Consider the following 14,779-nt stretch of genomic DNA (forward strand, 5'->3'; position numbering starts at 1 on the left):
TTGGTTGTCAATAATGAATGATGAAAATTATTACATTTTGGTTGTCCATTGTTAAACACTGAATAGAATTACTGAACTAATTTAATTATTATACTATTATAATACTAACTTACATGGCGAAGTTTATTTGATGTAAAAGCAGGAGATATCACAGATCTTACTCTCTTCCAGTCTTCACCTTCAAGAAGTGGAAGCATATTATCTGTCACTGGATCACCAAATTTCAATTCCTACATTTAAAAAAGAATTATCATTATGTATTGCTTATGACATACATTGGGGGAAAAAAACTGCATCACTCCATTTCTAGGCTTTTGATAAATGTATTTCTAAAAAGAGAAATCAATAAATAGTATCAATTGCCCACAGTATCCATATTCTAAAACCACTAAATAATATTGAAGGCACAGTGTATGACAATAAACAGTAGAATGGCAAGGGAAGTCATATTTTAAGATCTGTGTTACTATATCAAATAAATTATAATTTGGTACTGCAAGGGATAGCATCTTAAATTATTACCTTTATATATATATATATATATATTAGTACTGCAAGGGATAGCATCTTAAATTATTACCTTTATATATATATATATATATATATATATATATATGAACATTGAACTTCAACTTTCTTTTCTGGCCACTAAAACTCTGAGATCCCTAGCCTGATCAGTTTCTTCTAGAATGATCCCACTAATATAATATGATATTGGATATCTAATATCAACAAAGTGCATGACTTACATTTATTAACATTAAACTGACAGTGAATTTCACTTGCTCACAATTCCAGCCTACTCAAATCATTCTGCAAGTAGTGCATATCAGCAGCACTCCTAATTATTCTCTATCTTTGCATCATCAGCAAACAGCTGTATGTCGCATGACAAATCCTTCCCAATGTAAGTAATATAAAATTGAGTAACAGTTGACCAAAGACTGATTCTTGAGGCACACCACTGGTTACCTTTAATCTTACAAATTCACTGCACCCCCCCCCCACATACCACTTTTTGATATCTGTCAGTCAGCCATCCTCTCATCCATGCTAATATTTTATGATCCAATCCCATATTCTCCAATATATACAACAGTCTTCCATGCTGTATTCTGTCAAAAGCCTTAGCAAAATCCAAAGGTATCAAGATGTATCCATTTCCCTTGTCTAACTCAGTGTTAACATTATCATTCAATGTGAGCAAGTTGATAAAACATGACCTTCCCTTAGTAAATCCATGCTATGTTCATTGAAAAGTAGAGATTCACTGTCAACTCATTTCTGAATGCAAGCCCTAATCAATTTTTTCAAAATCTTTACCACCATACCTGACATACTAATTGGTCAATAGTTGGATACATTGGTCTTTGCACCATCCTTGTGCAATGGAATTACGATATATTCTTTCAATTCCTGTGTTCTGAGACTCATATTATATAGCCTGGTCAAAGGAATAGCCAGTTTAGCTGAACACTCTTTTAGCACCTGTGCTGATATTCCATTAGTCACTATTGCTGAATTCTTATTAGTTTGTGTAACAGCTCTAATACCTTGTCTTCATACAATAGATTTTCTTCATCCAGTGAAGCGGTAGCACTGAGCTCAATGTTGCATACACCAGGTTGATAGCTAACATATTTATTCTGTCTTTTACTTGCAGCATATTGAAAGAATTCTTGTGGGTTGTCTTTAGCTTGCAAAGCCAGTTTTTTTCATACTTAGCTTTCCATACAACAGTTGTGACTCTTCTACCTGCTGCTTATAATTTTCATAACGGACATCATCCTTATGCACACCATATTTCTTCCACAGCATCCTTTACTTAAGAATCTCTTGTTTAATAAGATTACACATTCATTTGACTCCTATCTTGGGACACATTCTGATGTTGCATCATTTAAGTATTTTGTTAAATGCTTCCCATGTACCGTCAATATTCTTCCCACCCAGCAACCAATACCATTGCTCTGAACTCAATATACTCTTCAGTTGGTCATAATTTCCTGCTTTGTAGTTCAGCATGTAACCTCTTCTGAATGGAACATTCATAAACGTAGCCACTTCCCAAGTGAATACTACATAATCACTGTCACCTACAGGAGGTAGAATAGTTACATCTTTAAATGAAACCCCCCTTCTGACACCATAAACAGTTCTAACACTCTCTGACCATGAGGAAGTTGTCTCTATACTTAGATAGATTTATCAATCCATACTCAAGAAGTAAAAGTGCCATTTTTCATATACAAGTAGTTAAACAGTGTCACAGCTTATTATCCAGAGTATTTTAATAATGAAGTGTGACACCTTTTACTACTTATATATGGGAAATATATGATTTCCACTTTAATTTCCCCATGGTATCGCTTTTGGGTCAGGCTTCCACTGATGAGACTAATGATATCTGTCAGATAACCAATCATCAATTTATTTTTCAGAACCGATTTACTGCAGATTGAATATGATTAATTTTCAGTATGGTAATATGTCAAATACCTTTAACAAAATTGCACTGTAGTCATTTCTCAGGAGTCATTTCTCAAGCTCAGGAGACAGCTTGCAGGTGTAGCATGGAATGAGGAGTTAGCTGGAAAAGAGATCAATGCAGCTTGGGGAATTTTCAAAAAATATTTAGTGGATGCAATGTCTAAATGTACACCACGGGTGAGAAGGTTAAATAAGTTAGGTGTGAGATGGATGAATAAAGAGATTAAGCATGCAATACAGAGAAAAAGGGCATTGTGGAGGCAGCATAAGAGAAGTGGAAGTAACCAATTTCATGAGTTCTACAAAGACCAGGCAAGGAGAGTGACTTGGTTGGTGAGAGTAGCTAAAGAGAGGTATGAACAGCAGTTAGCTAATGAAGCTAAAAAGAATCCTAGGGAGTTCTTTCGATATGTAGCCAGCAAAAGAAAGAATGATTATGGAAGGATGACATTGATTGGAGGAAATGGTATAAAGACAGCTGTTGCAGAATGTGTGGTGGAGATACTTAATGAGCAGTTCATAAAGATCTTTCAATCTTGTGAATGTGACTTCATGGAGAGATTAAGAGCAGTTGATGATGGGGAGGAGAGACTGACTGTAAGTGAGCAAGAGGTGTTTGGGGAGTTGAGTAAACTAGATGTAAAAATTAAGGCTGTGGGACTTGATAATATATCACCGCGTATTCTGAAGGAATGTGCCAGAGAGTTGACACCTGCCTTGACATATTTTTTTAATACGAGTCTTGCACTTGGTCAAGTCCCTAAAGAGTGGAAGGAGGGCAAGATTGTGCCACTTCATAAAGGAGGTGATCGAACTCAAGCATCAAACTATAGGCCTATCTGTGTGTCGGGTGTTGTGGTTAAGTTGTTGGAGAAGCTTGTGAGAACTAGAATCCAGAGTTGGGTTGACAACAATGGTATAATCTTTCATGGACAGCATGGATTTGCTAAAGGGAGGTCGTGTTTTAGTAATCTACTTACTTATTACAATAAAGTGACTGCTTCCTTGGACAGAGGAGAAGGATACACAGTAATATACTTGGATTTCGCAAAAGCTTTTGATAGAGTGCCTCATGATAAGTTGACAGTCAAACTAGAGCAGATGGGGTTGGATATTAGATTAGTGCATTGGATTGGAGACTGGCTATCTGATAGGTATCAACAAGTTGTGTATGGGGGTGCAATATCCAGGAAAAGGAAAGCCACTAGTGGAGTGCCTCAGGGATCTGTTTTAGGGCCATTACTATTTAACTTGTATATTAATGATATTGGCGAAGATTTGGATGGAGATATTCAGTTGTTTGCAGATGATGCAAAGTTGGGATGAACCATAAAGTGTAGTGAAGATGTTGTGGCCTTGCAAGAAGACTTGAATAAATTGAGTGATTGGGCAAGCAAATGGGGATGCGAGTTCAATGTTGCGAAATGTAAGGTTTTAAAATTTGGAAAACGAAGATGGGATGCAGAATTTATGCTTGGTGAGAATATATTGTTGGAAGTAGAGGAAATAAGAGATCTGGGAGTGATAGTGGATAAGGATCTAAAATTTAGGGGACACATCGCCAAAATTGTGAAGACAACACAAAGACATCTGGGAATGATGAGGAAGACACTGACGTGTAGAAGTAGGGAGATTTTTGTTCCATTGTATAAGGCTTTGATTAGGCCACACATGGACTATTGTGCCCAGATTTGGTCACCTGGTTTTCAGACGGATGAAGAGATGTTGGAAAGGGTCCAAAGGCGACTGACTAAGGTAGTTTCTGACCTCTGGAATGTTGAGTATGAGGAAAGATTGAAAAGATGTAATTTGCAGAGACTAGTGGAGAGAAGGAAGAGGGGAGATATGATAGAGACCTACAAGTTGGTAAGGGGTTGCTATAGGATCAATGGTGGAGAAGTTCTACAGCGAATAGTGGGAGATCAGGGGAGAACCAGAGGTCATCCCTGGAAACTGTATAAAGAGGGTGTGAGTAGGGGAGTGAGAGGCAGGTTTTTTTCGTGCAGAGTTGTGAATGATTGGAATGCCTTGCCTGAGAGTGTGGTGTCTGCAAGGAGTTTGAATGTGTTTAAGACCCGGTATGATGAGATGTGTGTGAGATAAAAGGACCTCCTAGATGAGTCTTTGACTCCATGAGGTCTTGTTTAATAATAATAATAATAATAATTTCAGCCAGGGCTGGTCAAGTGCACAGCATCGCCACTCTCCAATTAACAGACTGTAGATTGAATTTCAATGTGAGCATGGATGTCTGCATGTCTTTAGGTAGTATATGAACTTCATAATCATGAAATCACCATCCTGCTTAGTGGAGATCTGAAGCAGCTTGAAAAAAGTTCCATGTTTGGTCTCCAGAGCACAAGTTCTAGATTATCCAGCTCTTATTATATACACAGTGATAATTACAACCTTTCATGGGTGAGGATCAGATGAATAATCCTTTCATCAACTACTGTTAATGTCTTATTACAATAAAGACACCAAGCAGCATTGTTTGAATCTAGAATTATCAAAGCAACTAGGTGTATTATGTCTGTAAACTATGCACATATTCTTCTAGCTGGCATGCTGGTTTTATTATTATTACGTGACGCCTCCAGGGAGTCCAAAGACTCGTCGAGGGAGGATGCCTACTCTACATCTCTCTGTCTTCACCAACTACAACTAACCACACCTCCACCAATGCCATCTACTGCCCGCCACCACCACTAGTATTTCCACAGACAATCACAAACATCCATGCCCATGGTGGGATTCGAACCCACAGCCTTCGGCTGGAGAGTGGATACTCTAACTGCTCGGCCAACCAGGCTAGCTAAATAATTAATGTCAGCAGCACCTAGGGTTCCCAGGTTGACACCCTCCCAAGTACTAACTGGGCTCAGGTTTGCTTAACTTCAGCGATCAGACAAGAACTTTCAAACCAATCTGGCCACTGACAAACAAAATCTTAGGGGGCACCTGGGAGGATGATATTTTGAGGATGATAATCATGACCTTCCGAGAGGAAAACACTTTCCACTTCTGCATGAACCTAAGAAGTAGTGCAGTAACTATTGAAGCAGAGGAACTTATACTTCCAAACTTCAAGCATTGGAGTACCTGAAAATATTACTGGAGAGTGCTACAGTACCACTTACTGAAAAGCTGTTGAAAAGTTTTAATTTTGCAGTAAAGTAGCGATTTGGATTTGCGTTTTTGTGTAGTTGTACTTATTTTTCATAGTTTAGCACAACTGAGTGATTGTGGAGATTTGCGTGTGTTTGAAACAGACTACTGTATTTTTGAAGCTTGTGGTGAATGAAGGTAAAATGGCAGTATGAATGAAATCACCACAGCCTGAAAATCACATGTAATTAATGGTGAGGACTTTTCAAGAATGCTATGTTGTCATGAAAGCAACATATATACATAGCAGAATGTGGAGAGATTGAACAAGAGACAAGAGGGGGGGTATGGATATGTCAAAAGTGTGATGTTCTGTTGGACTAGAAGTTATCAGTAAATGCAAAAGTGGCAGATGGAATGAAAGAGTGTGTAATTGCAGGATCAAATGATTGTATAAATCACCAAACAGAAGTGAGCAGGACTATGGAAGTGAGAGAAAGTATAGATGAAAATACAAAAGCAAGTGACACTGTGGAAACAAAGGAAAGAAAGCAAGAGAGCAGAGAAAGTAATAGGTGAAGCCGAAGATCAGGAGAGAGAAAGTGGTAGAATGAAGTGATTATAAATGAGAATAGTAGTACTGCGAAAAATAATGATAGAACAAGAATGCAGATGGACAGGGAAACATGGGGAGTCAGGGTGAGATAGGGACACAAAGTATAAGAAGAGTGGGTATTGGAAGCAGTAGTGAATGTGTGTATGAGGATGGTCAGTATGGATATGGAATGGCCTGGGATATATGGGGTGTACTTGAGTCTGAAGAGATAGATAGGGTCAGTGGTCAAAAATGCAAATGGGAATGGTTAGGTGTGAAACAATCTAAACCTACAGGTGGCATGGGTAGAACTGGTTATAGACCTAAAAAAAGGAATTGATGTGTTTATTTACAAATGGCAGGAGTATCAGAATTATTTTAGATAAAATGATTTCCTTGAGCAAGTTTATTTTCCCCTAAATTGTTGGAATAAGTGAAACATGGCTGGATAAGAATGATATCCTGATGGAATTAGAAATGGAAGGGTATAATGTTATAATGTTTTCCATTAGGATAGAAAGAACAAGAAAGGAGGGGGGGGGGTGCTGTTAATGACAGCATGTGAATTAGGTCTGCACAAAGTGGAGAGTAGAGACTAAATAGTGGCAAAGGTTTTGAGTCAGTGGTGTGAGATGGAGACTGCAGAAAGAGATATTTAGTTGGATACTGCTATAGGTCAGGGAATGTGGAGGATGGCGATGAAGAAACATATAGGAAACCTGGGTTAGTTTCCTATAAATTCATTCAGGAAAATGAATTTCTTGAATTCTTGAGACAACTATCTTAGGCAGCATGTGAAGGAGGGCACACGAGGATCAAGAATTTTTAGATCTGATAATTTCATCAGAGGATGTGATTGTGAGTGTTGTTTTGTAGTTCCCTCCAGTTAGTGAGAGAGTGATCACCTGGGTTGTGGCTAGCCATAGGAAGACTTGAGGAAAGGATATACAGGTAACCCTCGTATAATGTAGTACTTATACAATGCTGTTTCAATATAACGCAGTCTACAAATTGTAGTACCCCTTGTTCAATGCGGTTAGTGACCCGTTATCTTTTCATATATTTTTCACCACGCGAATTAAAAATCAAATTTTATATTCATTAAATTTGCATCTGCTCTTATCGCGCATGTAGTTATAAGTAGCGATTAGGAGAAATACCCTTTAGCACACATGTTCATCAACTGTTTACTGTATAAAGTGTTAATTGTTGAAAGTTGTCTTAGTTTCCTGCCAGGAAAGTGCATTAAAAATCATAAGAGTGTTAATCTCAAACTGAGCACTTTATTTTCTGGTGAGTTACATACAATATGTAATGCTTTTTGTTTTATGTAAAAAAAATTATTTTTATAGTAATGGCCAGTTTTTTGCGATATGGTAAAACGAAATTAGTGAATTAATTGATGGAGAAACAGACTTAAATGAAGAGGAACTCATACAATTAATAGATAACGTTGAACCAAATGGCAGGGAAAGTTCTGGAGAAGACTATGATTGTGATGAATCCATTAAAGGATTCAGTTTAAATAAATTAGCAGACAGATTGGACTTGGCTAGAAAGTTAGGACTTTATTTTACGGATAATGATCCCTTAATGGAGCGTTCCGGAAAATTCAGGCGACCACTGGATATTTGTTTAGCTCCATATTATGAACTTAATAAAAAAATTGCAGCACAGTGGTAAGGAAGGTCTTATTACTGACTTCGTGATAATAAACCAGCTGAAGTATGCAATGAGAATTATACAAATGATGTCCAAGAGATTTCAAGTGAATGACGACATCCGGCCACTCGTAAATAAAGAACATTTTCAAAATGTTCGTTTTGAAGACTGATAATGATTAAAATATGTGCTTTATTTTGCCTAAAACATTTATGCATTATGTGCAATGAAGTTTAAGTACAATTTATATTTTTATACGTTTATACTATGTATTTTGTTTCATAGTTTATATGTTTTCTTAACTTAGATGAATTACCTGAATTAAATAAAAATATTTTTTGTTGGATATGTCATTGTTGTTTATATAATTAAAAAACAATGATTTCAGAACATAAGCCTACTTTTTCTGTGGGATCTGAGTCTCGCATAACGCGATTTATATAACATGGCATTTCTGTGGAACTTAACATCAGTGTTATACGAGGGTTACCTGTATATGTGGAATTACAAGGCTGGTGATTATGAGAAGCAGCTAGGAGTTATAGCATGGAATGAGGTGTTAGGCAGGAGGGAGAAAAAATGCTGTGTGGGAAATGACCAAAAGTTATTTAACAACATCGATGTGTGAATCTATTCCAAAGGTCAAAAGACGGAATAAAATAGGCCAGCAAATCAGTCCAAGAAAAACCATAGAGTTTTCATATATGTGACAAGTAGAAGGAAAAACTATTATGGTAAAATGATGTTTAAGAATGAAAATGGAAGATGGAAGAATGATAATTGCTGCAGAAGACATATATAAGGAGGTTTCATCCTTATCAGGGTGGAATCATGAGCAACTCAAGTGTAGAGGACATATGAGAGGATGGTTTAATTGTGAGTGAGCTGGAGGTATTTGAGGAAATAAATAACCTTGATCCATTAGGGCAAAGAAAACAGGACACCCTCTAAAGAGATTCAACGATGCCTTCTAAGGTCAGAACAGGCCTAAATCTTTGAAAATAATGATGATGATGAAATAGCCTTGATGTCAATAATGCAAAGAGGATTTGATGACATATCACCACATTTCTTAAGGGAATGTTCCAGGGAAATGGCAATATCTTTGGAATCCTTGTTTAATAAATCTTACAACAACACAGATTCCAAGAAAGTGAAAACAAGGTAAAATTGTTCTACTGCATAAAGGTGGTGATAAGGCTGTGGCTACAAATTATAAGCCAATCTGTATATCTGGAGTTATGGTTAAGGTACTGGAGGGACTGGTGAGAACTAGGATACAGAAATAAGTTGATAACAGTAGTATTCTCTGTGATTATCAGCATGGGTTTATTAACTAGAGATCATGTTTTACTAACATGATCTCTAGTTAGACTATAACAAGATGACAAATGTATTGGACAAGGGAGAGGCATATACAATGGCATACTTAGGTTTTGCTAAAGCTTTTGATAGACAGCCACACAACAAGCTGTTATATTGATTGAAATGGATGGGATTGGATAACAGACTTCTGAGTAATATTGGTAATTGGTGGACAGATAAGTACCAGAAAAAGTTGTATATGGGGTACACTATCCCAAAAGAGAAAAGTCACTAATGGTATGCCACAGGAGTCAGTTTTGCGACCATTGTTGTTCAATTTTTATATTAATGATATTGGGATGGTTTTAATTGACGATATGCAGCTGTTTGCAGATGATGCAAAATTTTGAAATTTAGTAAGCAGTAATGGGATGCAAAGTATACATTTGGTGGGGAAACTTAAAAGGAGGCAGAGGAGATATCTGATCTGGGAGTGGTGGTGGAGGACAATGACCTGAAATTCAGAGACCACACTGCACAAGTTGTGAATTTATTGCATTGGATAATGGCAATAATGCAGAGAACCCTGACATGCAGAAATAAAGAGGTTATGATTCCATTTTATAAGGCCTTGATTAAGCCTGATATGGATTACTGTGCAGAGATTTGGTCACTGGGTTTTCATGCTGATGAAGATATATCTGAAAGGGTCCAGAGAAGATTCACAAAGGTGATCAATGGTCTTTGAAATGTGCATGAGGACAGACTGAGATAATGTAAATTGCAGTCTTGTGAATAGGAGGAGAGGTGATATGATTGAGACATACAAGTTATTCAGGAGTTGTTATCAGGTTGACATGGAAGAGATTTTCAGAGAATGGGAGAGGGTAGAACAAGAGGCTATCCCTGGAATTTGTATAAGGAGGATAAGCATAGAAGTAGAGCAACATATACTGACTATGAGAAATGTATTATATCTATTCATCAGTACGAGTGTGGTCTGATAAGTTCTCAGCCTAACAATGAAAAAACGAATTTATAATTTGAAAATTATTTTTATTTTTCAACATAATCTCACTTAAGACTGATACATTTATTCCAGCAATGCTCTAGCACCATTATCCCATCCCTGTAGTGGTTCTCAGTAAGATATGCAAAATATCCCTCTACAGTTGCAATCACCTCTTGATTCGAAGGAAAACACTGACCAGCGAGGAAGAGTTTCAGTTTTGAGAAACAGAGAGAGAGAGAGAAATCTGGGGAAGAGGGTTGATGCTCCAACAATTCATAGAGCAGATACCTTAATTTTCCAATTGCCAAAACATTGTTGTGGGCAGGTGCATTGTCCTGATGAAAGGAGATGAAAAGTACTTGATATTTTAACATCACTGAAAGAGATTCTAAAATATCAAGAAGGATGTGAAAGCTTTAGAGTTTAGGATGATTTGACCATTTTAAAAATCAAACTGGAATGCATAACGTAAGAATAACTAGGGAATCTGCTAGTGCTGATAAAAATTCTGTGGCCAAGTGTCCTGGAATTGCAAAGGATAATTCAGGAAGGTAATTATGGTGATCGGCAATATTCAACATCGACGAAATTGGTCTCTTTTGGAAGTTGTTGAAAGTTTATTTTTCACTTGGTTAGAGTATAATAAATTTAGTTTAATCCTTTATCAACAAAGTTTGCACCAGAAAGTATCTTCAGGACTGGGGTAAGGTGGTACAACACCAGAGCACTCCTTGCAAAGGTGGAGCAAGCTACCAACACTCCTATCTCAGTATCTCCCATAATGCAAAACATCTCCTTGCGGATATGTCTAATGTTATGCATTAAGGGAAGGGCCACAACCCAGACTAGTTTCAACCTTTATTGAGGTCTCTTCAGTGGGAGCCAGGCCCAAGTGAAGATACTAGGCAGAAGCATTAGCAGGTCATCATTTCTAAATTTATTATACTCTAACCAAGTGAAAAATTAACTTTCAACATCTTTCTCTAAATCCAGAGTAATTTATTAAAAAAGGGTGGCACACCATTTGGCAACTCCTATAGGTAGAGATGACCTGCTAATGCTTCTGCCTGGTATCTCCACTTGGGCCTGGCTCCCACTGAAGAGACCTCAATAAAGGTCAAAACTAGTCTGGGTTGTGGCCCTTCCCTTAATGCATAACATTAGACATATCCGCAAGGAGATGTGTTTTGCATTATGGGAGATACTGAGATAGGAGTGTTGGTAGCTTGCTCCACCTTTGCAAGGAGTGCCCTGGTGTTGTACCACCTTACCCCAATCCTGAAGATACTTTCAGGTGCAAACTTTGTTTGCTCACACTTGGATAAAGGATTAAACTAAATTTATTATACTCTTTTGGAAGCGTATGCCAACAAAAACTTTCCTAGCTAAAACTGAAGCATCTCAACCAGGATACAAAGTATCTAAAGATCATCTCACACTCTTATTAGGAGGCAATGTCGGTGCGGTTAGCCTAGTGGCTGTGTGCTTCGCAACCATATGCCTGGGGAAGGAGTGTCCTAGGTTCGATTCCCGTCTCCGACGTGAGGAGCTTAAGGGTCTTCCTCAGCCATAGCCAAGTTAGCCGGTCTTGGGCGTGGACAGCAGGGTTTTTTCCCGCAGTTTATCTGGGGTTTTTCATCCCACAAGCAGGCAAACTGGCCCCGTGAACATATACAGATCTACAGCCATAAATACTTAACCCCCATGAGGGGGCTCAATTCACCCCAATAGGGATGCTGGAGAAAAAGGGAGGAAACTCCACACAAATAAATAAATAAATTAGGAGGCAATGCGGAAGGCGACTTTAAACTCAAGCCTATGTTAGTTTATTGTGTGCAAAATCCAAGATCTAACATTATTGAAGAAATCAGTACAATTGGAAAAGAACTTGGATTTAATGAACTGGATAATGAAGATGTGAGAAACTTGCTCGATTCCCATTCAGAACAGTTAAGCGAGAATGATTTCCTATAACTAGAAGAACATCATGCATATGAAGAAGATACGGAGTGCGAACAAGAAGAGAATGTCACGACTAAGAAGCTAACTGAAAAAGAACTTGAGCTAGTTTTCAATCACATTGAGCACGCTAAGGAAATTTTGTTTGATGCTGATATGAAACGAAGCTTCGAAGTCTGCCGAAATCTCGATAAAGCAACCGATAAGATGAAAAAGTTGAGCTTGATTAAAACATCTTTACTTAATTTTTTTTTTTTTTTGTAAAAAGTAGCTCACTTAAATGTTTAGACATTAAATAAAAATTTAAGCAATTGATTTTTATCCGCTCATATAGCTTATACTGTAATTTTGTTTTCAAATTTACGCTAACTGATGTATGAATTATAATTATTCCTATTGTATTTGCTTAAAGCAATTTCACTTGCACATTAATTGATGGATTAATTAATCTCGTTAAGTGAGGTTTCCTGTATATTATTGAATTTTTTAATGCATTTCTGAAATAATTATCTTAATACAAATATAGGAACTGAATTCCTGTATTTGTATTAAGTTAATTATTAAGTTTTATTATTATATTCAATATATTAATATATTTAATATATTCAATTTAACAGTTATCATACCCAATGGAGTTATAGAGAAACTGATGCGAATGATGCCACGCTATCCGAGTGGGCAGAGGCAAACAACATACAGCTGATTTTCGATATTCCAAGGATAACTGTACTGTACTGTAACTCAGCTAGATGAAATAGTGGCACCAATCCTGACTTATGTTTTGTAGCAACCAATCAAAAGGGGATTCCCAGTGCCAACCAGCCGTCGTGTTTTAGAAAGATTCCCACACAGTCAACACCACCCTGTCTTTATTGAGGTGGGCCCTCAAATCCCAATTACTGAAACTACACCAATGCCATGTTGGAATTTTGCCAAGGCAAACTAGAACAGCTTTTAATCAGATGTGGATAAAAACGTGCAATGAATTCCACCACAACCTCATAACTACTAAAGATTGTGAAAATAGTAATTTCTACAGCCAAAAAAAAAAAAAAAAAAAAAAAAAAAAAAAAAAAAAAAAAAATCCCTAGAGGTGCTAGGAAAGAGTACATACCTGGCTGGAACAAAACCAGTGAAGCACTTTATAATGACTTTCTGAATAGTGGACGTGTGGATGTTACAGATGATCTTATTGACAGCTTAAATGAAGCTAGAAAGAACAAATGGATTGACACCATGGAAAGGCTGAACTTTAAACATTCAAGCAGGAAGGCATGGAGCCTCCTTAAAAAGTTGGGTGGTAATTCCACCCAACGCCCCAATGCAAAAGCTGATGTTAGTGCCAACTGTATTGCCAATCGGATAGTGAATCTGTCCAGAGCCAAATCAGAAAAAACCCACACTAAAATAATTAGGAAGGAAATTGACCAGACTTAAAGAAGATTGTTCTGAAGTGACCAATCTATCGAATCCATTCACCAAAGAAGAACTTCTAGCTGCACTCCAGGGAGTGAAAACTGGTAAAGCATGTGGATTTGATAATATTCACCCTGAGTTTTTAAAAAACTCTGGACTAAATGCAGTGGAATGGCTGACAAAATTCTTTTCTAATATTCTACAGTGGTAGATTACCAGCAGAATTTAAAAAATCAAAGATAATAGCCATCCTGAAACCTGGAAAGCCTGCTGATAAACCCGAAAGCTATAGCACTGTTCAGTGTTTGTCTTAAGTTACTAGAAAGACTTATTTACAATAGAATTAGTACTATTATTATTGACACTCCCTCATGAACAGGCCAGTTACAGGCCTGGGCACAAGTGTGAAGATCAAGTTTTGACCCTAACGACACATATAGAATCTGGTTTCGAAAAATGCCTTAAAATTGGTGCGGTCTTTATAGACTTGATGGCTGCATATGACACTATGGACCTACATGACCTATACAGTGATCAGTATGATCTACAAGCTCCTTAAAATATTGAAATGTAAAAATATGACCCATCTGATCAACACTATTCTATCTAATAAAACAATACAGGTAGTTCTCGATGGTGATGATATGAGCAAGCCAAGAACACTTAACAATGGACTCCCACAAGGGTCATTTCTGGCCCCTCTTCTTTTCAATTTGTATATTTCTGACCTTCCAAGGACAACGTTTAGAAAATTCACATATGCTGATGATTTATGCATCATATTCCAACACCAGAACTTCTGTACTATAGAGCACATTCTAACTAGTGACCTAGAGGAGCTAAACCACTTCTTTGAGAAGTGGCATCTTATTCCAAGCACTGCCAAGACTGAAACGTGCTGTTTCCATTTGAACAATAGTCTGGCACGAGACATCTTAAGAGTGACACTAAATGTGAACATACTACTGCACAATTTTAATCCAAAGTATCTGGGCATAACCATGGAAAGAACCCTCTTCTTTAAACAGACATCTCTCCAATATTGCTGCCAAACTCAGAACAGAAATAACATACTGCATTAACTTGCCGGAACAACCTGGGGGGGGGGGGCTTGTTGTGCTCCCACATTAAGGACATCTGCTCTGGGCCTCATCTACTCAACTGCTGAATACTGCTCAGCTATCTGGCTGAACAGTGCACACTGTTAAATTAATCAATACTGTGTTGAATCA

The 14,779-nt window shown here is 37.4% G+C and overlaps 1 protein-coding gene across 1 annotated transcript in view; it reads right to left on the reverse strand.

Moving 5' to 3' along the window:
• LOC150101661 (cytochrome P450 3A5-like) overlaps nt 1-14,779 on the reverse strand; it is a 219,556-nt gene that overhangs the window by 154,174 nt on the left and 50,603 nt on the right. The window contains exon 5 of the mRNA XM_090400698.1: nt 114-230. Coding sequence (XP_090256824.1) covers nt 114-230 — 117 coding nt within the window. The remainder of the gene's footprint in view (nt 1-113; nt 231-14,779) is intronic.

The sequence above is a fragment of the Typopeltis vanoorti genome, chromosome 11 (assembly GCF_054136105.1).
Source record: "Typopeltis vanoorti isolate ZY-2024b chromosome 11, IOZ_Tvanoo_1.0, whole genome shotgun sequence".
In the NCBI taxonomy this organism is placed as follows: Eukaryota; Metazoa; Arthropoda; class Arachnida; order Uropygi; family Thelyphonidae; genus Typopeltis; species Typopeltis vanoorti.